The sequence below is a fragment of the Athene noctua genome, chromosome 7 (assembly GCF_965140245.1).
Source record: "Athene noctua chromosome 7, bAthNoc1.hap1.1, whole genome shotgun sequence".
Lineage (NCBI taxonomy): Eukaryota > Metazoa > Chordata > Aves > Strigiformes > Strigidae > Athene > Athene noctua.
Genome location: NC_134043.1, coordinates 42,336,278 through 42,364,165, shown reverse-complemented (window position 1 = coordinate 42,364,165; position 27,888 = coordinate 42,336,278). Strand labels below are relative to the sequence as shown.

The following is a 27,888-nucleotide window of genomic DNA, read 5'->3' as shown; positions in this document are numbered from 1 at the left end:
ACTCTGGTTAAATGGTAGCAATCCGATACAGTTTCCTCTGGGTTTTTTGTATTGAATGATTAAACAAGAATACATCTAAAGTAACGTCAATGAAGAAATGTTTGAAATTTTTCAGTTGCTTAGCCAAGTGAACATTTTTTGGTAGAACATTCTGTTATATCACTATCAGGGTTCTATCATTACTTGCTTCAGACTTATTATCAAGAGATATTTAAAGGAACTGCACAATGGGGTACTCACTCAGCATTTGGATCTGTAGTGCTATGAACCTGCTCTCCCACTTCCTGCATCGCCTTGGATTAGGTAAAGCTGAATGGTCTGAATTAAGCAACTTGAAATAGTTCTCCAATATTGTACTCGTCTCCACTTGTCGCTGGTCAGAACTGCTGGTTAGAAGGATATGGACAACTTCTGTCAGGCACTTCAGAGTCAGCTCTGCCTTCCTGCTCACTTCCTCGGGGCTCCTGTCATCCCAGTTGTCACAGTCTGCTAAAACACGCATCAAGACTTCCATGGTGGCAGGAGATACTGCTTGAAGAGCATTCCGCTGAAACCCATGGGGGAAAAGAAGTGATTAAGGAAAAAAGACTAAATTCAACAAAATCAAACCTCTTTAAACTAGCAGTTTCTATCTGAATCATGAAACAAGTATTACATCTGTTAATTTCCTGTAATTGTTAAATAAATATGAAACATTCTCCTTAGATCATATTGATGGCCACAGATAAAATGCATCCCATCTTTTCACTTAACTAGGCTTTCTTTTTCAAAGAGAATGCTTATAGGGAAAAGGAAATATAATTTAAATGCATATTATAAAATTTTTATAAGGTAGCCTTGATAAACTGCTAATCCTAGGTAAACCTTCACTTGAATTTTCATTTTAGATCGTAAGATTCATGACACTTAGACATTTTTGAAAACAACATAATAAGTAGAAAACATTTGTCTGGGCCCTGAGCCCGGCCTTGTTGAGACTTTTCAGAGCCTTATCAGGGACTCCCTGACTTCTCTAGGGAGCTGCATTCAAGCTGTGGCTCTCAACCTTTTACCTGCCTGAGCTACGCTGTAGCCATGTCTATGCCTGACCATGTACTGTCTTGAACCTGACCCACAGACCTGACTGCCCAGCTTGACCTTAGACCTGCCTCAGTCACATGGGCCTGGACCCTTGACCGGCCCTAGTTACCATCATCAGACCAAATCCTCACACTGATGTGCTGACCAGACTTCCTGGCTTAATCTCAGGCTTCATCACTACTTGTCTAGCGATTTGGGCCGGTAGATCCTAGTTACTACCACCAGACGTGCTCTGATCACCTCGTATAGTGAGACTGCACCTTTTGTCAGTGAAGTCAGCTGCCTCTGTCTGCCTGATCATCATGCTTAGTCTCAGCTTGCCTTCCCAGGTGGAGCAGTGCCTGGCTTTGCTGCTTCCGACATTTAAAAATGCTCTCTCTTCTGAATCATCAGAATGAACATTTGCTTGTGACCAGACTAAGTAACACATTACAGAAGTGAGACAAGACAATGGATGTTGACTTTGCTTGAAAGCACGACCTAGCTTTTAGCATTTAGATACTACGGCACAGAATGATCCCGAACTCCATAAGACAAACAAATTCTTCTCATTTATGGGGATTGGGGTATTTATAGGCCTTAAATGATGAACAGGCATTTGGAGGCTTCAGCAGCTGAAAAGAACTTGGAACTTCCTTACCTGACCACCAGCCACAATAGCTCCAAAGAGATGCAGCAAGCAACATTTTAGGCTTTCCTTGAGATGTTCACTTTCTTGAAAGCATTCTGATTGGAGTAAATAAAAAGAAGGAGGATTCCTTACTTTGGTCGTATAAATTATACAAAGTTTTTCCTCTCAAAAAAACCCACCAAACAGAAGAATTAAAGAAAGCTCATGCTTCTCGTCATGCAAATTTAAAAAAAAATAAATAAAAAAATCTATATCATCTCCACTTTCTTTTACATAAATCAGACACAAACACATCAATTACATCATCATAAAAGTAACATGACAAGACCACATTGATCAGGAATTCACAGGGCCAGACCTTCAGCCTGCATAAGTCTTTTCATGCAGGCTGGCAGAACTATAAACAACTGTCAGTCTGATCCATAATGTTAAATGAGCCCATTTTGTCCATACTGATGAGAAATAAAAGGACATGCTAATGTGCAAGCCATTAGCAAGCATGGCAAAGGTTAGAGCAATTTTGGCACAGAAAGTCTAACGGCATATGCAGTGCGGGTAGCTCAGAAACACAGTCCCCGAGCTTGTTCCCTTTAAGCCAAACTTCCCAGGGAAGACTGTGCAGGTCTGTAACCTTTCTAGAAGTAGTGTCTTTAAAAGACAATTATCCTGCATCTCTTCTCATGCCATATCTGATACAAATTACGTTATGAACAGCCTCAGGAACTCTTCTTAGCAATACATATAACCTGGACACTGTCGCTATGGCAATAACACTAAACTCAAAGTAGCTGCAACAAACTACAAAGGATTATTTTATTTGGAATTAACCATCTTAAAACTTCCCATAACTTTATGAGATAGAACTGATAACGACTTGAGTTTGTAAAAACTGAGATTTTAAACAAACAACAGAAACTGAAAATTAAAGAATTTTCTATTCATTAAAATAATTATGTAACCTTTAAGACAATTACCAACCACTGGCCAGTAAGATTTCTGACTATATACTGAATGTATAAGCCTGTTTTAAAAGATAATTGCACAGCTGTTTTTTACATCTGGTCTTCAACAGAAACAAAACTTCAGTGATCACACTGTTAGTCTGCTAGTTCCAACAGTCCCTTGACTTGCAGCCTCTAAATCTTTTGGGGAACCTCAGACAAATTCAAAAGAGCAGCACCTAGCAGATTGTGAATAAATCATTGGCTGGGTAGACCAAAAAAGCCTCAAATTAGTGCTGTCATGGCAGAACGTCTAAAGCACATACTCGACAACTTCTTGTTCTGTCTTTCCTGCCAGTTGGCCAACCAACAGATGAGTATCTGCCAGCTAATTAGTAATTTCTGAACCTGCAGATGACATTCCTCAGTGGCAGCCTTTAGAGCGTGTTTCCAGTGCTCTGGCACAAAGATAGTATCATTTTACTGGCATCAGCCTATTTTACATACAGAGAGGGAATCTCAAGGAACAGTAGTATGTGACCGAAACCTAGAGAAATCAAATTCATAAATGCTACCACTCTAGAAATAGAACCTTCCGTTTTTATTTTCAATTAAAGCTGCGTTAACAAATAACAGCAAGAAGGGCTGATTTCACTCATACTCCCATCCCTCCAGCATATTCTTTCTGCTTCAATTCTGTTGGCACTGTCACTTCGGTGTGCTAAACTGGCAAACTATCTGGGCACCCCATCTTCTCAAGATTTAAGCACAGGACATGGGCACATTAAGTTCTCCTTTTCCACACAGCCAATCTGTAATGGTAAGAACACATGAATTCCAAGGTAGCCATCACGATATTTAATGACTTAACCAGAGACAAAACAGAGCAGTTTCCCAAACTGCAGTCCAAGGAACATTTGCTGGTTGGATAGCACAAAGTTTTCTTCTTTCTAGATGTTAAATAATATTAGAGACAAAATGCATAAACACTTTCCTAAGATTATTTTTGCATGTGAGTTATCATGACAGTCGCTACAGGGATCTTATGTGCAATCACTATATGTACCCTAATAAATGGGAAAGTTAGCAATTCACAGAACCAATTCTATTAAACCACGAATGAATGTCTGAAAAACCCCAGGCTTTCAAAGATGAGCAAGAATGGCAAGATGGTGATGGTCAGAGCAAAAAACAAGCAAACAAAGCAACCCACTTCAGCCTCAGAGACCAAGGGGCTTTTACATTCTTAGGGGAAAGGGATTTGGAATCACTAGGTTCACTCCTCCAAAGATAATTTTTTTAAACATGCTGTTGATAATACTTACGGTAAAAGAAAGGGACAAACTCAACAGTGAGGGAAGCTGGTTTATATTTCTGTCTGCTCCTTTCAACTGTACTAAGGAAGCGTCTGCAATTACATTAAAAAAGACACACCCAAGAAATTAGATATGATACCTTTGATTATGACTTAATTACTAATTTATGACTTCATAATAGAAAACACTGCCAAAAATCAGAAGTTATGTTTTGCCTACAGGATCAAAGAAATAGTAAAGTAGTATTTCATCCTGAAACAATGAACCATAGCTAATCCCATATTTACTGTGCTGCTCCTAGAAACACCTTAATTTTTTACAATATGGTATAATTTAAAGAAAAAAAAAAAAGCCAGCAATCTGTTATTTAGTCCTTACTTACTGTAACCAAGCTCCCAGCTAGACTGCCAAATTTCTTAAGCATGCAATTTGAAATGGACACAAAACGTTATTATGGGTTCACTGGGGCGGGGGGACCCACCATCAAATTAAAGGGATCTAATTCTACCGATACACATATAAACTTCTTTTCAAACATATCTATACTGTGATCTTCAATAACTTCTTTTGCCCTTATTCAACCAGGTCTGCCTACCCCATTCCTCTTGGCTTCCTTGTTCCATCAGTTTAGAAAAATGGGCCAGTTTTTCAAAGGAGAAAGCAATGGGAGGACCTTCATGTTGGTCAGCTACAACCAAATACACCTCTTAGTATTATCCTCAAATTTAATATTAAAAAGGTATTTAAATCATACCCAGTTTCCAAAAGCATAACACTTCTCGTGGTGTGATTATATTAATTCATTGACAAATTCTGCACCCTCATCGGTTGCAAATTTACTGCTTTTGAGTACGAATACTCTACCTAAAATAGCATGAGATGCGCTGGCATTACCTACACTGAATGTGAAAACAGCTTACCAGTGTGCTGGCAAGCCATATGTGAGAACTGGTGCCAATTCATACTCAGTCCTAGAAAAGGGGAATTCTCATGTTGCACAAAAAATACCAAAAGTTATGATCCTTACATGCTGCTTAAAACTTTGTGCACAATGATTTAAGCCGTTATTGAGAATACTACCTTTTGTTTCCATAACAGCCTCATGAAACTTGCAGTCCATGCAGTGTTAGGCATACTGCAGGTGTCAAGCAACAAAGAAACCCCAGCAGCCAAAGTCACAGCTATGTGATCCTCACTCTGCACAGTCAGACAAATGACTTGCTGGACAAATGCAAGTTATAGAGCTAGCACAATATTTGTATGCTGTGGGAATGGACCTGAGGTTTTACAAGACTAGGTAACATGAGATATGATCTCTCTATGCCTTTAATTATATGCATGCACAGGTCCAGTATTTGATGCATGTCAAAATGGTCTTTATGGAAATAAAATCGAGGACCTAAAGGAAAAGTGGCTTTGAATGAAGGCAGCAAGGAGCAAACAACAACTTCAGCCCTTGTTACACACAGCAGAAAAACACATGAACTGTAAAAGACTATATACATTTAACATTACTGTAATTAATTTGGGGCTATTAAGGGAAGACATGAAAAAGGTCTCACAGAAATTTTTAAGAGGTCTCTGAAGAGCCAGTTATAGCAGATAAAGTGAATCACTAGCAGTTTCAAAGAACAGAGCCTGTGTCTAGAATGACAGAAATTAAGCAGCTTAGAAAGCTGATTTCTTGGCTCTAACTCTCACCTTTCAAAAAGCCTCACAAACTCAGCTTTCCACTAAATGGAACAGGAGGTATTAGTACCCTGACAACTTTGGTGGCAATGAAATTCACCTTCCAGTACACCTGCTTTGTGATGTTAATTTTGGTAGAAAAACTATTTCATTAATGCTATTCTGAAGAGTGTTATCTTGGGGAAAAAACAAAACAAAACAAAACTAAACTAAAAAACAGTATCAAGGGCTAACAGTTGTAAAAATGCAACAGCAGAATATACATGTAACTACTTTTTAGTTTAGTTTGACATCAGGCAGCAGTAGTTCTGTCAGAAACTTTACATATTTAGCTAAAATTACAATAAACCACAGTATGTATAATCCTGTCCTAGTTCACACATACCCTGCAATTCGCTGCCTCCAGTTTCGATATGGATCATAGAGACTTTCACAAAAAGCCAATGCATGTCTCACAAATTCTTCTATGGGGGTCTGATCTGCCACTTCTTTTTCTTTTGTTTTGCTTTTTAACTGAGGGAAAAAAAGAAAGCTGTGGTCAGAAGTTTTCTAGAAGTTGAAAATTAATCTTGATCTTCTCCAGAACAGTTCTGAGCCCACAAACTGTTCCCCACACACTATTATTGAAAAAGCAGATCATGCAAGCTGGAGCAATAAGTATCAGATGGCAAAAATAACAGATGAGAATTGTTAACCACATACCTGTTGAATGTATAACGTAGTCATGGTGATAACATGGTTAATGTATGAACACATCCCAATCTCCTCCACATTAGCCAAATTTCTATGAAGACAACATAAAAACCACAGAAATGTACACAGTGTACCATTTGAGGCTAGTTCAAACAATGTTTGTTTTAGTGTCCTATCTATCATCATACAAAAGTATATCGGCATTTCAAACATACTCTCCAAAAGACTGCATGTACTCAAATGTTTGTAACAGTAACAGAGCTCAAGTTTTCTTCAAACAGGAAGGAAAAGAAAGGCCTGAGCCACTCTGCTGTAGGCCAATTCCATCTGGAATTCGGGGTTTCAGAGGTTAAGCATATTCCCAGGACACTCTAAATAGAAAGCTCAGAAAAGGCATCTGATAACAAAGACAGTAACTTCCACTCCTCCCACATTACTGCTGCATACACTTTCAAAAACTTGAGCAAACATATTACCTAGAAGCATTTATTCACTTTAATTCTCCCAGGAGCACAAACATCTAAGATTATTTTAGAACACAAATAAATCAACAACAAAGAAACAGCATGCACGTGTTATTTCTCAGTCTTAAGGACAAGTCACAAGGATCAGATACTGAAGTGATGACATAAGGAGAACTTTTCAGCAATTAAGTAAGACCAGTAACAGTTTGTAATTCATAAACACATTACCACCACTATTCATGGATAGGTTAACACTGCCCAACAGCCCTTTGTACTGTTTCAGGGATAAGGAGAGCCAAAGGACTCAAAAAAAGCTGTTCCAAATACTCCTCAGAAAAGGAGATTCCCTATTACATTTTATCACCTTCTTCTCTTAATGCAGCTTACAACAGAAAACTGAAGAAATAGTGAGGAATGGAACCCTAAAACCAGTTTATTCACGTGCCTCAAAAGAATTACAGAATAAGGCAAAAGTTTGAGAAGCCAGTTGCATTAATAGTGTAATAAGACAGTTTCCTAAGCTGTTTATGGCATTATAAGCATGTTAAGAATGTGAAACGGTTCTTCCTGTACAATTGTCTCTCGAGTCATTTCATATCCAAAACTTGTTAAGTGTGCCTTTTCTTTTAAAAGTATTTCTTATACCAGATATACCATATCTTGAATTCCCATAGATAAATCTTATGTAATTTCAAGAAATTTAGTGTCTAATCCCCTTCTATTCCAGTTCTCATGGCAAACATTATTGCTAAAATTCTAAATTTTATTAAATTCTAAAATTGCACTATTCTCCTCTCTTTTATTCTTTCTTCCTTTATTTTGAAGACTATGAGAAATGGCATTTCTCCATTTTCCATTCCTATTGGGAAGTGTCAAATTACACTGCATGTGCCATTAGAATCTCTATTTATAGGTTGCATCAAGATTTCTGAAACAAAACAATAGCCTTGCAGAGGTAACAATCAGAACAAATACCTGCAAAGTATGATAAAGAATTTCACAAGTAAAAGTGACAGAGCCTGCTGCTGCTCTTCTAGTCCATCTGACATTTTCTGCACGCACTGTAGCAGCTGTAGCCTAAGGACCTGAAGAATGTTATCAGGAAGCAGTGATATTCCTGGAGGAATGTCATCCACCCTAAAGAGAAAAACCACACAGAAGATTGTTAATCATGCAAGTGACATGTTACCAATAATTTCAATGTGCTCATTCCAATAAGCCTATATAAGAAAGGCTTCTGAACTGATGGCTCACACTTTTCTAATGAACCACAAGGAAATGCTTGGTGGCAATATGCCAGCTTGAGGTTCCTTTTCCCCGGTAATGAACTGCATTGAAAAAAGGTGTTAAAAATTCATTAAGTGGGTTCCTAAAGGCTCCTTCATGCAATGATCTGCCTTAACTGCCACACAGAAACTGCATGATCTTCAGCAGATAAACGCGTAGCCTGGGAAATCCCTAAATAAGGAAAGAGATGGCCACAATGGAATGAAATGTGAAAACTAAACACAAGGAGAACATTTTCAACTTTCTACTGAAGATTAAAAGTGTCCAAATAAATGAGATGCCAATTATTAAGTAGTTATTGAAGCCCAGCTGGTATTCATCCACAGAGAAATTAATATCTTTCTTACATGAATTGCAAAAACATGTACAAAATAAGATTAAATACAAAAAGAAAGCTGCTCACAATAGTATTAAACAAAGGAAGACTTGAAAATCAGGGTCTGAATGCACAGGAGAGGGAGCTCTCTCAAAAAAAAAAAAAAAAAAAAAATCAACCTGACTTTTGGAACACAGATTTTGCATTGAAAGCTGACCCATCCTCATCAGTTTCTGGATATCATTAACCCAGGAAATAAGTTTTTTCTGCCTTCTAATTATTTTTAGGAGACAAAGACTGTTGTGTTGGTGTTAAATGTAACAACTCTACCAAGCTGGCCCTGAAGAACATTACGTACTCTTTCCTATTGTTTTTACTAAACTGAAACGTTTTTAGAAACACACCAGTGAGAACCAAAAGAAGAAAAGAAAAAAGAAAAAAATCACAAATAAAGCCAGTAACTAAGCCAATGCTCCAGGAACAGCCATACAGAATCCCATTTCAGCAGCAGTGTAGAAATATGTAGATGTGTTAGAACATTCTCTGGGATGAAGGCTGTTGCACATACTAAAGAGAGTTTGCCTCTGGCATCAGCTGTTTACCCTGATACATTCTCTATGAACTGTACACAGGAAAAACGAAGACACAAGCAAGAGCCTTACAGCTTACAAAAGCCTTCAACCATGGCCAAAGCCAGGGGAAAAAATAAAACAAAAAATTCAGCTAGCTCAAAAAGTCACTAATATTACACTTACATACATACATCTGCATAAGAAAAAGTGTGGAGAAATGCAATGACTGACACTAAGCACTGTGATACTGATTATTTGAGGGAAATGGGGAACACTACATTATTTAGCTTCTAAAGCTGAAAAGGAAGGCTATATAGAAAGGAAAAACAGACCTAACAGTAAAACAGCTAGACAGTTATAAGTGACAGCAAGCTCCCATGTCCTCGAAAACAAGTGTTACCCATATGTATACAGAGGACCAAATACTGTTCATTCCCTTGCCTCTTGTGCAATTTGCTTTTCAGATCGTGAAATACAGGAATCAAGGGATTCAGAAAGTTTTAACACAAATTTTATAGAGTCTAGGTTCCAAGCTAATAGAAACACTAACCACAAAACTGAGAGTGATTGGGTTTTTTTTCCAACACAACTGGCAAGAAAGAAATTTTAATTCCTGTGAGCAGCTTCACCCCTCAAGATGCCAGCAGATCCATACCCTCTGCGACTATAAAGCACAGCTCCTCATAATCTGATAACTCATTATCTCTGTATTCGGAAGACCATGACTTTTGACAACTGAAATCATATATCCAGAAGTAATTTCCCTAAAATGGCCAACAAGTCTTTTTCAGTAAGACCATAAAATGCTTTACAAGAGAGCAAACAGCATACCCTTCATGCCTCACATCCCAAAGAATGTTTTCTCTGCAGTAGCTGCCTGTCTGTGCTATTGCACAATCCATGAGAATTTACTGCCTCATGCTAGACTGGCACAAGAAATACTAATCAGGATTACTCAAACTGAATACCGTATAGAGCATATGAATAAACATTTATTAAAAAAATCAAACTTCTTTTCATCCCAGCACAAATTAATACTGCATCACCACAAAAAATCTAAAAGTTAAACTTGTCGGGGAAAACTGATGCTACATGTCCACAAGACTAACTGCATAAACTAAGTAATTCAAAAGGAAGAAAAACAAAAAAAATCTCAAAATTCATACCTTAACTGACATTCTTATTTGACTGCTGCTACCCTACCTCAAAAATATGAGAAAGACCTCGACACACTTGGGTTTTTTTTTATTTATTATTTCCTTGCGTTACATTGACATGGCTATGCAGCAATATAAATCACTATTTCAGGTGTTTGAAAAGAAGTTAAATTAGTCTCTAAATTATTTTCACCTATTACAGCTCAAACTCACACACCGGGACTTTCAACCTCTCCTCCACCAGTGGTAAGCACTTTAGGCGGTAAGCACTTTAGAACAAAGTGCTGTAGATAAACCAGGCTTCACTTTTCAATGACCATGAAACCATGTAATCAGCATTCCTATCATGATTCCTGCATCATTTTTATGTGGGTTTTATGTCAACAAATTAACAAAGTACGGTTTCTACAGTACTTTGCACGAGCTTCCTTTAAGCTCCTTTGCTCGAGGATCATGCAAACCAAAAGCAGAAAAAGGCCATGACAGCACTCTGGAGGCCTTTGCTGTTTCTAAAAGTATTAAAACACATGACAATTCCTCCCCTTCAATGAGAGGGCAAAAAACCTCCAACCAGCTGGTAAAGGTTTTATCCTTTTCACAGTCAATACATACGAGATGAATAAATGTTTTTAGGGAAAGGACAGGTACACTAATTTTGTGCTCAGTGCTCAAAGCTGTCAGCCTAGTTATTTTCACTTTTTCAGCAAAATCACCTCATCTTTCCAGTATAATAATTGAAAACACCATTAATGAAACACTTCACTTAAAAATATAGGGTAGATGCACAAAGATGGAGGCAGAACTGAAGCTGTATAAGCCTCTAAGCTGCATAACTGTATAAGCTCTACTTACAGTCAAATCATACCGCTGGATACACTCATCCTCTGTATTCAGAGATTTCCTAATTCTGCATGATGTAGCATCTTTCAGATTTCCAAAGCAGATTTCAGGAAATTATATATTTTAATTTATAGAAGAAATACTCATCAGTTAAATCAGCAAGCAACAGTGCCAATTAAGAGGCCTTCTTTCAGGAAAAAAAACACCCAACACTAACAGTTTCATTACATTTCTTAAAGTGGTGTTTTCTTGGATGCTAAATAAACCACATATGTTTTACATTGACACAAAACTTCATGCTTGTCTTCTAAAAGGTTAATTTTGTCCAGCGGTCTGGACAAGCTTTCTTCTCCCTAAACAGTTTCTCGTTATTTCCTGGCATTTGCCCTTCAGTACACAAGGTCTTCCACACATATAGCTGTAAAGCATACTAAGATTTATATAAGGAAAAAAAAAATAGCAGTAGTCCACTCAGTTTCTCCTTTCAGCTAGCATCATATATCATTTCCAAGATGAAAAGACAGAATTATTTAATAAGCAACTCCAGTAAAAAAAGTTGAGTCCACAGGGTCCTACGGCCCCAAGAGATGAGTCACTGGAAATCAGCATTTGGTGGTTCCACACTGACCTACTTGTTCTTTTCTGCAGGCTCAGTAATAACAGTTCCACAATGTAAATGCCTGCAATATAAATTGACAAACCCCAGAAAGATACCACTTTTCATGTGCCTGATTATCTCACAAATGCAAATATGGGCAGAAACTGCAATTCTTTGTTAACTCTAATATCTGCTCTCAAATGTGTAATTTTTAATCCAGCCATCAAAGCACAGGCATGATCTGCCTTCATCCCTATGTTGTTTTGATACATTTTCTCTACATCTGTTACACAAATGCGTCTAAATCCACATGGGCCTATTCTTCCAGACTAAATCACTAATCCTGTCATTAACCTCTGAAAATATTTTATGCTCACTAAACCATCATTTAGCACAATGAAGATGCTGCTATTGTTTCACACACGTAAGCTTCATGGTTGTTTTTTATCTTTTGTTAAATTGCTAGAAAAACCCCACCAAACCCAAAAAACAAAAAACACACATAAACTAAAACCCACCTAAAAAACTTAAAGTACCAAGATATATTTCTCTTCCACTGTTCAGATTTCAGTATTAAATAGAACATAAAAGATAACCTGTGGCAAAGAATAAACTTTTTCCTTAACTAAACATAGTAAGATGCATTCTTGACACTGCAAAAAAAACCCCAGATCTTCTGAAAGAGCACAGATTTAATTTGAAGGTCTTGCTTATTGGTAATTGCACTATATATTTTGTATTCATACAGACATTATGAGGAAAAGTTTAATAGTCAAGAAGCCCAGTTTTAATCCACTGAGATCCAGTTGCAGCGTTCTTCATTTCCTCATAACAGTACAGGCTATCACTTACACTTCAAACAGGATCTGATCCAAAGCCCATTAAAGAATTTCCATTGATTTCAACAGAGCTTGGACTGCAGCCATCACGGAAGGGGAGCCATTTTTTGCGTGCAAACACCAGCAGCAGTATCAGCTATAATACTGACACCAGTTCTCATGATTTCTGAATTCTGTAACATTTGCTTTTTCTTTAAACCATTAGTTCATCCAAGCCTCTCAAAAGCAAGAGAAAACATCCAGTGCTTAAGTTTCTCTTCCTTATTTGCAAAGTTAGTCTGGAAAACACAACCCCTGGAACACAGCAAATTCAAAATACTAAACATGGAACTCTACTGGAACTCTGAAATTAGACTTCAATACTGCCTCATGATTATATCTGAGAACTCGTGGTCAGCAACACGAATGAAGTCAGCAATACTCTTGCCCTGAACTGAAGTCTTCAGGGATGCAAACACAGAAATCACTTCCAAGTCTATCATTTGTGCATATTTTAATTTTTAAAAGCTTTTCAGCTAAGATGCCCAAGTCTATCATTAAGATTTTAATCTCATCCTTAATCTTAAAGCAATCTCTGAAATAAAGTTACAAAAATTTTACCTATGTCTTACTTCTCTTCAGTCACTGCTGAAACAGATACCAAACACTAATATTAACTATTTCATTTGCAACATTTAATGAATACTTATTTCAAAATGCACAAGGAATAATGATTATATTTATATGAGCAAGAACAAGTGAATACCCATGCCATCTCCTGGTATAATGCAAATACCAGTATTTGCCTAGTTTCGTCACTCCCAACTGAACTTGACCTAAAAAAAAAAAAATAATGGGAGTGCCACTCAACAACTAAAAAAAAAAAATATCTTTCTTTTGTATAAAGGCAGTGTTGCCATTGAACAAGACTGGGCTCTCAGCCAGGTCTGTTTCAGGCATCAAAGACGAACAGGTCTGTAATTCTACATACCTAGTTGGCAGCTTCTCAAAGTCCACATCCAGAAACTGTTCATAGCTAGAAACAAAACTATCCAACCAGAGCTTCAGGTAATCTGGATCTTTCTGTAAAAAAGAAGAAAACATTAGGTAATATTGCACTCAAGGTCATCCATCAACAACTCTGTAGGACTAACTTGAACGGAAAGCTTTTCTTGAATGCACTTCAACCAGGAAAAGGCAGGGAATATGTACATTTTTCAAAGTAAAATTAAAAAACTTGTGTGCTTTGAAATTCTCAGCCATGTTGTGCTGATGTGATATTCTTGCTCTATTCATTAATGTGGTTCCACTTCCTGGTACCAATGCCAAAGCATTTTAACTTCTCCTGCCAACAGTATTTACTTCTTCTCCAGAGTAAGTAAATACAGCTTTACAAAATTGGTAGTATATTATAGTCTTGACATTAGTACACAACAGTCTCTATAGCTTATAAAATTAAACAAGAACTCCAACAACAATCCTAATGGCAAAATAATTTGCTTTTTGATTCATTCATTGATCAATATGGCAGCTAACAGCAGACTAGAGCCAGATTAAGTGTTCCAAGAGAAAATGCAGAGCCTGTGACTTGTATTCTAGATATCTATAAAACAGGTAAGAATTTAAATTTAGGCTTCCTAGATGTTCTTAGAGCACACAGACTCTGTTCATGACCAGCAGTTCCTCAGGGCAGGGTACTATGCCACCAGGGAGGACAGATACTAGAACCTGAAGAATCACCAAACATACAAGACTTGCAAAAGCAACAGGTAAAGTGTATGCCAGAAGTATTTGGCTAATCAGATGTTGGTAACTCAGGGGTAACACTAGGAAAAAAAATATTTCTTCTAGCAACTACTAATCCATCTGCTTTAATAATGAGGCTTACCTTATGCCACATTGTTATAATGTTATGTTCAGGGTCATACCCTGGCAAACCCAAGACAGTAAGACAAGTCACCTCTGAGTTTGGTAACCCTAAACCTGAAATCATGTCCAAGCTTTGTGTTTCCAAAAACACCTGTATTTGTCATTTACTCCAGACCATTATAAGAAGAACAACAGGATATTTTCACATAGAAGAAATTCAAAGGACATTAAGAACATGCTCTGAAGGATCCACCTTGCAATATAAAGTTGCATAGGAAAATGATCTGCCCCTGGGGAGCTGGGAAAAGATGCTTAAAAAATAATTTTTTTTTTCCTTATTCTTACAGAAAATTCCACTCCATCCACTTGGAACTGGATTACTACAGTGTGGGAGTAGCACACCTGGGATCATCAAGGAAAACAAGTTCAATTTTAGTGCAAGCACTGTAAAACTCAGCTTCACTGCAGTATATTAGTTTATTGTCTTTTGACTGAAGATGAACTGTCATTATCAATGCAGCCTAAGAAGCCTGAGGCAGTGGCTGCTGCCATTTTAGTGTAATGAAACTGAACAACCTCTAATACATTCTTCTGTCACTCTTGCTGTTTACCATCTGAAAGCTCAAAGCAAGATGGGAGAAAAGAGGATACATTCATGTGATGTGTATTCTAACTATAAAAAATATAGGAATTTAAATTTAGGCTTCTACTTGTTCTTAGTAGAGCTGACAGACTCTGTTCGTGACCAGCAGTTCCTCAGGGCTGGGTACTGTGCCAGCAGGGAGGACAGATACTAGACCACCACAAACCACCACAGGAAAATTCTGTCAAAACATGCCATTTGAGATAGTCTGATTTTAGAATTCAAGCTGCTTAATTTTCAGAAGCAAGCTGCCAGACCATAGCTAACATAGGACTGTACAGTCACATCCATTAATACACATCCATCCAGTCCCACATTCTATGTAATAAATAATTTTCAAAATAGCTTTAAAATATTTCCTGAAGTAGTATAGATTTTAAATTGTTTCTAAATCTACTCCATAATTTATAAAATTTTGCAGAAGTTTTAATCTTTTTTATTCATCCTTCTCTTTACCCTTTTCTGTATCTCCACCCTTTTGCTTGCTGCTTTTAGTCACCACAGTTGTTCCCAAATAACAGCTTATTTCCCTGCCATGTTAAGACCAAGGAGCAATCTGCAAACAGCTCTTACACACAGAGTATTCTGGGGCAATGTCAATGTAAAAGAATGTCACCAAGAAAGAGGGACACGCACAGTACGTCAGTGCAAAACTAGCTACCTACAAAAGAGCCTCCCAAGGGAAAAAACACAAAACCAACCAAAGTAAAATAAAAACAAAAATCCAGAATCTGAAGCACTGCAAAACTTCAGACCACCTTTCCACAGCAAGTACAGAAGTTATAAAGCACAGGAATCCCCTTCTCATTCTAGACTTCACTCTTCCCCGTACACCTAAAGACCCCTCTAACTCAAGCAAGAAATATCAGAGACACAATTTATTTCACTGTCACTATCAATGATATGAAATGTGTTCAGATACTGTGACAACAGGTGCCAAATGAAACCCTCAGCTAGATACATCTTATCTGATTATTCACTTCCACTGCCTTTACTGCATTTTCTTGTTCATTTTTCCTAATTATCTTACTTCCCCTTCACCATCTTCATTCCTAATCTCTCCCTCCTTCATAATCTTCCTTCTCCACATCTCTGCTTTTATTCCCATTTCAATGGTTTTAAGTCATCACTCCCTTTCTTTTTCTGTTCAAAATGTGTCGAAAAGGTGTTGTCCTGTAAGTGTAATGTAGCCTTGTCCTCATGTTTAGTATGCACTGAACTACCAAACAGTTAGGTTAGCTTAAACACACACCTACTACTTGACCTCAGGATGAAATTGCAACATATAGAATGAAGGAAGATGTTGAGAAAAAAAGAGTAAATTCATGGATTCCAAGATACTGGTTTAAATTACAGAGGCTGGCAAGGTGACCATAGAAAATTTATTTATCATCAGGTTCATAGATCAAACACCTTGAAAATCAAACCAAAAGATGGTCAAGAAGTAAAACTTGCTAATATTCCAAAATTACAATCATTTGTTGACACAGTTGGGGCTCACTACTAGTTGCTGACAGTAAAATTTTATAAAGAAAACTCAGTTTTTCTTGTCACATACCATGAAGGAAACTGTGCAAATAATATCATGATCTAACTTTAAATTGCTTTAGCAAAAGGTTATGGATGAGAGAATGGGAGGACAAAAGACAAAATTAGATTAAATGTCTGCTTGCTCTTTTTTCATGATATAGCCTAAATCAGCTTCAATATTAAGATTAAATTAAACCTCCTTATCCTTAAACTATAATGCCTTTGCAAGAGTATGAGTGTGGACTAGCAGTAAGAGACAACATTGGCAGACAAAATATGCAAGAAAAGGCAATTACATAAATGACGAGTAGGTCAAAGATGTTACAAAAGACCAAAAGTTTTTGCTTATCTGTAGTGCACATACTGCTCAATTCACTTTGTCACTAAAACTCCCAATTCTGGTAAAAAACGAAGAACTGCAATACTGTTTGATCATTACCTGCAGCACACTATTTAACAGAATTCCTTCCTACCTCGAACCCCTGACAACCAATTAATTATGTATTATTCCAAGTTATTAAAATAATCAGCTTTGATATCAAAATAAGAGGTAACGCTATGGTATATGCCAGTAGAAAACAGCTTACACAACAGTTGATTAATTCTGAGTCAGATCTAGAGACTTCCACCCAGACAACAGCACTAACTCAACACCACTTGGGAAGAAAAAAAAAATTAAAAAAAATCATCGAGGCAAAAAAGTAAACAAGATCACCTAGCAACATAAGAAACACTAAGAAATAAATCTCCATTATAAAACACCTAACAGAAGTATGTCACCTTTCCAGAAACGAACTAAAATTAAGATTTCTGAACTAAGAATACATAATTCCAGGAAAAACTAACCCAATATTTAACAGTTTTGCTACAAATTAAGACATATAAGTTATTTCAAAGACGATAGAAGTTAAAAACAGCTTTTAAACTTTGAATCTGGCCCAGATTTTCCCTTTTATTAGCAGCACTCAGCCCAGACACATGCATCAGTCACCTGCTGAAAGCTGCAAGAAATCTAAATTTTTACTGAAGTTTTAAGAAAGAATACTTACAATGGTAAATGTTACCCATGGCAAAGCATACAAAAACGTCCATTCCTAAAACATAGCTAAATATATACCTTTCTAAAGACCAGCCTATGCGTTTCAAATGCATCTATTTTTCCAAACCAGAAGCATGATGGTTTAGGAGAAAAACTGTCTTTTTTCCACTGGTTTAAAATTATAATATCATAATAAAAGCAGACAGTAGTAATGGGTATCAGCTGCTTCCTCCGTACCATGTACACTGCAATTATCCTACTCAACATCTTTATCTTGAACTCAACTTTTTTTCGTTGAGGTCAGCTGCTGTCATTTCATCTGAAATTTAAATTCAATGGATTTTAGAATTTACTTCCGTTGAGTTCTCTTCCCACCCAGCTTTTCAACTATTTTCTCATGACAGAAGTGGTAAACCACATTAAGCAGCAGAACCCAAATTTACCTGATTTTAACATGAATACATTTGTGTTCTTCAATGCCAGATCGGCTTTCCAACCCCATACATGCTGCAATCTGACAAATATCTGTGTTACGACCTGGCAGAATATTGCAACCTATGGGTACGGCAATACTTCAGATCTGTGTTGCTACTGAGAGCTACATCTCACTGAACTGCAATTCCGGCTTCAACTGATTCACTGTAAAAATTGTTAGTTACTCCATCATCTCTGCAGTCGTCCTAAGGAAGCAGTGTAACTTTGCCAGACCATAATAAAGCATCTTAAATAATTCGAAGCCTTATTACCAGTAAAAGTAGTGAAACCTATGTGTTTAACACCAGCCAGCAACTAATCACCACGCAGTTTTTCACTCACTCTTACCCCGTCTCATAATGACTCTTCTGTTGTCATTCTGCAGACAGGTAGCTGGAGGCTGTCAGACAACAGCTCCAATTGTTTTCTGTGGTGCTAGTTGAAGATGCACCATGCTTTTAAAGCACAGCTTACAAAGCAACGTGTTTTGATAACCGCAAGGACAAACTGATAAACCAATTTTAGACTGGTATTCTTTCCCAGCCCTGCCACACACACTCTGCAGACATGCCCTATGCGATCAGCAAGAAATGCAGAAGGAAATTTTTGATTTCTACAACAGCAGTAAGAGCAGAAAGAATCTGTAGATAGTAATGAGAAACCTTTCACCAGTTACAACTTTCCAGTCACTAGAAAAAGATAAGAAAATGTTGATTTTCAAAACCGGGCAGATAAGTCTGCAGCGCTTAAGCATTTCATTTATTTACACAAAAGCTAGGCAAGTTTCAGGAAAGACAAATTTCTGCACCTTATTTTAATAATAATTCATATACAGAAACTGCATGCCTTAAAAATTCTGGAAGATAATTTTTTCACAGCTTGAAATTCCAAGAAGCCAAAATCTAACTTAAGTGCCATTTGTCTTTAGTGATGAACTGAAACAACCAGAGTTTTCACAAAGCTATCTTGAGGGCGTCATTTTAAGGATAAAGGATATGTACAAATCTAAAAAAAAAAAAAAAAAAAAAAGTCCTTTAGTTGATAGCCACAAATCTGCAGAGACTAAGCTTAGACTTCTGAGCTCAACATATTTTAATGAAGGCCTGTGAAACTGCTATAGCAACAACCAGTGATTCACCTGCAGTAATTTAAAAAAAAAAAAAAAAAAAAACCACAAACATTTTAAGCCTATTAAATCAAACATAGAGTACCTGAAAGTGAATAATATACTTCCTTGTTCCTTCCCTTTCTTAAATACTTCTGGGTTTCTTTTTAAAGGAAAAACAAAACAAAGAAAAACCCAACAGCAAAACAACACATCACCCTTTAGGCCTCCATTTTTGTAAGATCCTCTCGGCACAATAATAGTTGTCATAGCTCTTTACACTTTAGACTGCCAGGCCTGAGCAGTAGTGTTTCTAACGGGTACTGAAAAACCCCACAATTTAAAAAAAAAAAACAAAACCAACAACCTACACCAATAAAACCCACTACAAAACATCCAGAATAGTTTTTTTTTGTTCTTTACCAAGACAGTTAATACAATGCTAAAAAGAAAAAGTTGCTAAATAAAAGCAGTCAGTCTGCTGGTCTACAGTATGCATAGCAATACTGTGGCTACACACTGCCAAACAACAAGTTTCCCATGAGATCTAACATTTTATCAGTTGCAATATGTGTACATATAAACTCCAGGCAAGGCCATCCTAAGACTTAGCAGAACTGTGAAAGAAGCTCTCAAAGCTAGTATCAACTTTAGCACTTAACACTGAAACAAAGTCAGTAGCAGAGAGAAGGTCTAGCCTAACGTCCGTCTGGCAGATAGAACCTTTAAGGCACTGAAGTGAAAAAAAAAATAATATATATAACTAAAATCTACACTAAACTGGGACAGGCTCCTGTCTTTGATATACTAAATTATCTAGAAATTACAATAGCTTTCTCTGCTCTTTATGAGGACTGGTGAAACGAATGACAAAGAGATGTTCTAATCCAGTTTTGGGGCTTTTTTTTCAGTAACTATTTATCTATGTAAGAAGGACAACAAGAATTTTTTACTCAGTAATATCATTTTTCAAAAGCATAGCAAGCCAGATAGTATTGAACAGCTTACTCTAAGTTAAATGAACACATTTTACACAAAACTGGCATTGAAGTTCTCCCACTAAAAATCTTTATAGACCTGTGCCTGTGGAACACAGGCACATTTACCCAAGGTTTCAAATCGGCACTATTTACGTATTTATATAAGGGTTGCTTTTAGATGTAACAGTAACTTCCATTTCTACTAAGGTTTCAAGCAGACATACACAACTGAAAGGGCAAAGCTCAGGACAATTTTTATAGCTACGTCCAGGAAGTGTTAGTTGCTAAAAACAAAAGCTGGATCCACCCGAGGCTATTTGCAGTGTCGCATTCCATGCTCTAAAGGCAAAAATTCCCTGCAGGGCAGTTCAGAGTCCGACTGTCAGACAAGCCCGACTTGTTTGACAAGACAGTTGTTTGAAATCGTTAAATTTAACATGCAGTCATCAAATAGGTCTGACTACTGTGCGCATCGGTCAGTCAACCTTCAAAGTGGATTTCAGTTTAGAAGCGCTACCGTAAAATCTCACTGGTGGTATTAGACTAACTAATCCCCCTTCCCCAAGCATCATATTTAAAATAAACACAATCCCTTGGTGTTAAGGCTGAATTCAGACCTACGAAAAGTTAACATTAGGAAATTAAACATGAAATACTGCCTTTAGATCGCTGGAGAGTTTAATAGTCTTAAAACTAATTGAAGTAGTCTGCATAATGCAGAATTGTAGAACGTTTCTCAACGCTGAAATAAACTATTCATTGGGGAATTAGGTTTGTTTTAAGGGAGCTTTTTCCTCTTCATGTTTTCAGACTCAAAAGGCAACGTTTTCAGCACAAGATTTCCTAGCAGCCTTTATTCTGAAATATGTCTAAGCGCTTACACTTCGAGTGAACCTTTCCAATTTGTAAAATACTAAAACAAAACCTGAAAAGCTTTGTTATAGCAGCAGTATTACCATCATTAATAAAGGACTTAATGATAAACCATTCTAAAGTGGCTAAAGTGCCTTGATAATTTCAATCAGTCAATTCTGAAGGAAATCACCTTTAGGCACAACTTCCCATTTTAACCACAATAATTTCTGAATCGACTGTTGATCCAAAAGAACTAAGCTTCCGACTAAGTAATTATAAACCTTTTTCAAAATTCACACAAGCATTCTGTTCCATTTTTGCAATTGAAAAAGGCAGAGGGTGTGGTGTGTGTTTTGTTTTGTAAATGGTAGTTGCAGCAAATCATGATAGTAACAACTATTTTGGGACAAGTTAAAAAATTCCATTTAGCATAGAGATTTACACCAAAATAAACCTATAGCTGTCAATCATGATAAAATTTATCCTACAAACATTAGAAGTCTAAGTTAATATATTTCTTCTCTTTTCAAAACAAGAAGAATAATTATAATCTTTCACTAATGCCTTAGGTTAAAGAAAGAGACACTTATCTGAAAGCTTTTACTCAATTTCTTTTCTACTTCAGATCCCCAACAAAACTGGAAAAACAAAATGAAAGAGTTTTCTTACTAACATGGAAGTAAAGCCTCTATTTTTTTTTCTCTTGATTTTGTTGTTGTTGTTGCAGTACAATTACAGCCTTGTAGCTTGAATCTGGCATGTGACTGATGCCCATCCATGGGATTATTCCAGACAATCTGAACTGAGATTTTAATGTCTTCACATTTGATAGGAAGTACCACTAGGCAAGTTCCAAGTACAAGCTGGTATACAATATTTCAGCCTTCTAGAGTCCCCTACACAGGGCGCTTACGAGGAATTTACCATGCTGTGATTATTACAATACAATATTACATTCTATTAACATTCACTTTTCCCATCAAAGCTGACATAATGAGCCAAGAGTAGTAAAAGCTGGAAGCTGTATTTTAAGGCTAAGGGAAGAAGCAGCATCCTACATAATTTAAAGGCGACTAAAATAACATGATGTCAAAAAGTCTACAGTGTCAAGGTAAGTCTAAATTTAATGAAAATTTGAACTATAGCTTGGGACAGGTTTCAAGTTTAACGTTTGATTGCTTTGAAACTCGAAGTTATGAGGTCGTTTTACGTGAGAAAAGGGCCGAGTTTCATCAACAACATTTGCCCTATCAAGTTTCTAACTTTCAGCACTATGCAAGTGACAAGAAGTTTAACACAGACAGACTGAAAGGAAGCAGGATGGTGCTACAACAGTAAAAACATCAGCTTATTATTTCACCGTATCAACATCTAAATATTGTCAAGTCTTTCAACAGATAAAGAAAAAGGCTAAGAACTTGTGTACAGCTTATCAGAAGCTGTCTGCATTTGTTTCAAAGTGTCATGTGATTACACCAATTTAATTAAAGCAAATTTTAATTTTAGATATGGATTTAATTGTTTGGTTTTGTCCCCTCAACCTCACCAGGATTTATATTAACATTGTACTGCAGGTGAACTATACGCGGAAGGTATAAAAAAAACCAAATCCACTTTTCAAAAGCACCCTTAAAAAAAAATAAATAAAATCAAAGACCAGGGCGTAGCAGAATTTGTGTTACTTGTGCAACTGCTGTTTGGCATCCACTGCACTTTCGCTGGTACAGTTTTTAAATTATTGGCACAGGTAAATAATGAGGTCACATTTCTGCAAATAACACCCCTGTTCTCTATACCCTGCTTTATTCCCAAGAGCTTTTATCTACCCAGTACAGTGAACGATGCAGGGTCCTGTGGAGAAAAAAAACTGTGTGCAGTCATATCTGAGTCACTCATTGCCATTTTTGAGACCTTCTTTTGTATTTTAGGTTATTATACACAACAAATATTAAAAGGACCATACTTCTCATCATGGTATTTTCTCTCCCAAATTCCAAGTTTGCCCTTGAAGGCATGTGAACACTACAGATCTAACCAAAATGGTTACTTAAAAAAATAATAATTCAGGAACATCAAATAAAAGCTTTTCCCTCCTTGCTTCTCAGAAGATGCTAAACCACTTAGCCTACAGTTCCCCATGAAGCTTCAGTCATATCAAGAAAGCTGTTCATTCCAGCTAGTCCTAAATTCAGCAAAAAATAATACAATAATATTGAAAAATATTATTATAAATATAATATATAAAGTCTGATATAAATGAATGCATTAGCCAAACATTTATTGACAGAGTTGGTAAGGAGACTTACAAGCAGCCTGCATCTACCACAACCACTTTCTACAAAACTTATGAGGATCATGTTGCTGGAGACTCTGAGCTGATGCCCCACATATACTGTCAGTTAACATTTCCAATCACTCTTCCACAGAAGTCAAGCCTTTACTCTTTTTGCGTGATGCCTTTAGAATAAGAAGTTTCAATAATTTAAAAAATATTTTTCAGTTCCTGAATTCTCCTTCCACCTTCCAAGTGAAAACTGGCAGTAAGCTATATGAAGGTATGATGTTTTCCTAAAATTATTACTATTAAAAGAATAATCTTGCTGTCTTATTAAAGGTGTCAAACTGTTTCATTTTCACTTTGCTTTTTACAGACATTTCTGGCATTAATGCTAAATTCTTCTTTCCAATGCAAGTGCTACATTTTCAACCACAGCCTTTGCTTCCTTATTAGTTTTTAAATGTCTTATGGGAAACTCCTACAGGTTCTTAGGCAGATTCTGGTGAATGATAATTGACAATGAAAAGAGTACCAATTGTCCCTACATTATTAATGAAAAGAAAGCTCACCTTGAGGAATACATCCTCAAAGATTTGTCTTCACCCCTATCCCACCCCACAACTTCAGTCTAAAAACCACAATTATTAAGACTAGTTATTTAAAGTGTATTTTCTATGTTATATTACTATCTATTAATTATAGGTTTAGCATCTGCTTTGACTTTATGTTCTATTTGTGCTATGTAGAGTAGTATTTAACTATGAATTTATTTTGAGGTTTTGTTTGTGCCTCCCTCAAATGTCCTTTAAATAAAACATTCGAAAGCCTTTGATATTTAACCTCTTAAATATCCTCACTGTTTTAAGATATGCTCTGCTTTTAGTACTCGTATAATTAGTCATCCTTACTGTTAATTTAATTCCTAATTTTACACAGCCATAATGCCACTTACTCCTATTGTTCACTATAGGCAATCCTCAATCATAAATAGGACAAACAGATCATCATAAACGCTTTAAGTATCAGAGAAAGCATCACCGCACACAAGTATTCTATCAGCACTGAAATCTAACAGCTAATGTTTAGATTTGCAGATGTATGGAAGAGCCTTAGTGAGATGCCAAACTTAAAACACTGTTTATGTTGAAAATAATCTAGTTTTGTTCCTGTTGTTTCTTCCATCCTCCTCTACTGCAGCCTCTCATCTACTAGAAGATAAATTGGAAAAGTTACCTGAACAAATGACTTGTTTGTTAAAAACATAAGATGCTTATCTGTACTGTTGAGACCTGTGCATGTTTCAGTGGGTTTTTTCCTTATTATATATATTTATTTCATAAAGAAAAGCTCAGTAATTAAAGAAGCTCTTCTCTTCTATGGCAGCTGTTTAACCTTTCCGAAACCTGTAAATATTTTAACAGTATCCATTGACAACATTTGGATTCAGGCACTAAGCCACAATGCTGTTCAATGGGCAGCTGGCAAGCCTTTCTCCCATTTCCTTAATACAGCACAAACATATTGCATATTTGAGTTGATTTGGCAATACTCTTTTATCAGGACACATGCTATCCCTGGAGCTGAACCAGATGACCAAATTAAAAGTGTCATAACTCAAATACCACACAACAGCCCAGTGTTTGTTAAATTCACTCTTTTATTAGTACATCAACACACAGAACCAGAAGCCTGTGTTTCTAGCTTCCTGATAAATCATTCCTTTTAAGAGACACTTGATTCTTTCATTTCAGTAAAAGCTTGATCTGAAATATATTTGTTGCTATGTTCAGAACTGGATGTTTCTCATTCTTAAAGCACTAATCCACAAACCTGTGGACATGTAGTAATTTCAACCTTATGCTGGACACCAGTAAAACCCTGAATCCTACAGCAAAAGCATAGACAAACCTCAGACACTTCTTTATCTAAAAGTAGCAGCTACACATATGTATTGCCAAATACATTATAGAATGATAAGAACCAAAAATAATTTCTCTGTACCTTGCAAAATGTTGTGGTTTTCTTACCTCTCTGCCTGTTTAGATTTATCTGCTGTCTCATTTCAACCTGAAGTTTCCACGCTCTGTGGCAGTCCCTGTTCTGTCTGAACAACCATCAGCACAGTCACTCCGGTCCATAATTAAGTAAGGTAGTGGCTACTATAACTTAAGAGACTAACACCTCCTATATACATATCAGTTAATGATATGAGAAGGTCTATATTTGTAAATATCAGAATTAAGTTAGTTCTTAGACTATGAGACATCCCTTTAAATACCAGACAGAAAATTCAGAAATTAAGACCAACCGTTCTTGTTTATCTATATCTATTATTAGTTCAGCATAAGGTCAGAACAAATATATTTTCACCAACACATAGCTACAAGTGTCTTGGGACATGCTCTTTTACAAGTTACACTCTCCCAGAATGAAGAGATTTATTTAAAACATTTTGCAGAAATGATATTTTACACAGCAATTGTTTAATAAATCTTCACTCACTAGTTTTAGTAGAGGCGTGAATTTGTGTGACAATGACTTACAAAAAATTACTTTCACTGAACATTTGGTTTGCTCAGGAATTCATCTAGTGGTAAGCTGAATGCTACTTTATCTAATATAACAAAGGCAATATCTAGTGATGTGATATGAATCACTGACAAATCAGCAATTGCACAAGAAGGAAGACAAGCACATGCTATGTCAGGATGAGATCATATTTGGCATGCAAAGGTCAGTTTTTCACACGGAGCTTACATTTTAACATCAAAGATCATATTCTTGTTGAATTACATGTGTCTCACCACAACTAAGCATAATTTTGCTAAAACCACATTCCTTTTGAGAAACACAACTACAACATCATTTAGGTGAACAAATTCAGTTCAATCATACTGCTTTATGTAGTCCTACAATAGTCACATCTAAAAGCTGATCTGATCATAAACTTTTTTAGTCTCTTTACAAATACTCTGCAGTTTTGTAAAGGGACAGAGGTTGAAAACCTCTTGCAAGCAAAAACTCACATTATTTAATATAAACTGATGAGTGTTTTGAAATTATAAGGGATGGGGTTCAACTGGAAGGTATACATTTACTGCCACTTGCTGAACATGAAATTAAATGCCCCAATCTTTTCATGCAGGTGACTAAGCGATTCACTTGAACTACAGAATATTGTCTGGGAGGCAGTACTTTGTAAAACAGCAGTGAAGGGATGCTGACAATACAGCAGGACCCCTTCTGTCAGTGAGAACAGGTCAGCTTGGCAAGTCCATAACACCACACACTGAGACAACTGGTATGTTCTTTCTCCAAGTCAACTTTTTTGACTATCAAGATCGCTCTCTTTTACATTGGCCTTGGCCCAGCTCAAGGCAGATGATGCTAACAGAATTCCCCCCAAGGAGCACACCCTTGAAAGGATCCAAAGGCACATAAATTTATTCTCACACATCAAGATCAAAATTGTCTCAATTCTATATAGTATGTTAGGATTAAGACATGGTAACGAAGAATGAATGGAAATTACTCTCCTTCACAGACTCTTCTCACAGCACAGAGCAGTCATTATTTAAATGACCTATTTAGTCCTCATAATGCAAATGTAAGTTTTACTCAGTTAAATGCACATGTTTTTATGTTAAAGCTTCAGCTTCTAAGTATTTACACTGTAGTGGTCTTCGGAGCAGAGACAGCCATGTAATTACAGAAAGGCTAGCACACCACACTTTGTAGCACTTCACTCACAGTGGTCTGCTCCTGACTAACACAGAGATCATGATTTCTCCCAAGACCACTTATTTTTCTCATTCAAGTCTTCTTGACTCGAATTCTTCCTGTAAGGCAGCCTATAAGGACCCCAGATAGGGAAAAAGTAACTCAAAGTAACAGCATTTTAACCACTTCAGGACATTTCTAGGATAATGCATATAGTCACATCTAATGTTTTTTTTCTGTCCAGTTTTTGATCTAGTACTAGAAAATGCTCTCCTATAAAAAAGCACCACATCTCTTTCTATGCTACAATATTAAATGGGAAGATACTTATATAGATATCCCTCACTATGCTAGAGAGAAAACTACAACATATTTATCTCAATACAATCAGATTTTGTAAAAACAAATGAAAATACAGCACAATATAAGAAAGCACATTTAAGATGACAAGCTTATACACAAGTCTGCTGCTCTTAACACAGCAAGGGATGTGATTGTCTCAGCTATCTGCATTAGTAAAGAACAGAATGTTATGATTAGCTTTACAACTGCTAACACACAAAGTCCCTACTGTATTAATGACACTAAGATTGAATGTTCTCTCTTTGAAATGTGAAGCACAGGCTAGAAACTGGCTGCAGAACAGACTCCCTTCAAACTATTATATCACCTACAAGATAAGGCAGTGTTTAAATGAAATCAGTGCTTTACTGAAAACAAGAGTGTAAGACAAAGCTCAGAACCATTGTAATACAATGAAAACTCAAATACTGTTTTCTAAGGTGCATATGGCAGCTAAGTACCTGCATTTATGTCTTTGAAACTCCTCCTGAAGGCAATTGGCAATTTTTTTTTTTTTGATAAAGAAGAAATATCTCTTTCCATATAAAATGGTATTTGATTGCTTTCTGAGTTAAATCAAAAATATCAGAAGTATCAGAAATCCTGACATGCTTTATGTCTAAGCGTCTGAAATACCTATCAGAACAACTG

The 27,888-nt window shown here is 36.5% G+C and overlaps 1 protein-coding gene across 4 annotated transcripts in view; it reads right to left on the bottom strand.

Annotated features, from left to right (window-relative positions):
- Nucleotides 1-27,888, bottom strand: part of NBEAL1 (neurobeachin like 1) — an 86,937-nt gene that overhangs the window by 53,251 nt on the left and 5,798 nt on the right. For 3 of the 4 annotated variants that reach the window (XM_074911073.1, XM_074911074.1, XM_074911072.1), the window contains exons 3-9: nucleotides 13,394-13,485; nucleotides 7,790-7,951; nucleotides 6,360-6,441; nucleotides 6,043-6,170; nucleotides 3,978-4,060; nucleotides 1,721-1,806; nucleotides 241-547 (exon numbers count right to left, since the gene is read on the bottom strand). In XM_074911073.1, coding sequence (XP_074767174.1) covers nucleotides 241-547; nucleotides 1,721-1,806; nucleotides 3,978-4,060; nucleotides 6,043-6,170; nucleotides 6,360-6,441; nucleotides 7,790-7,951; nucleotides 13,394-13,485 — 940 coding nt within the window. Of the gene's footprint in view, nucleotides 1-240; nucleotides 548-1,720; nucleotides 1,807-3,977; nucleotides 4,061-6,042; nucleotides 6,171-6,359; nucleotides 6,442-7,789; nucleotides 7,952-13,393; nucleotides 13,486-27,888 lie in introns of those variants that run through there. The other variant, XM_074911075.1, reaches the window with a different exon arrangement.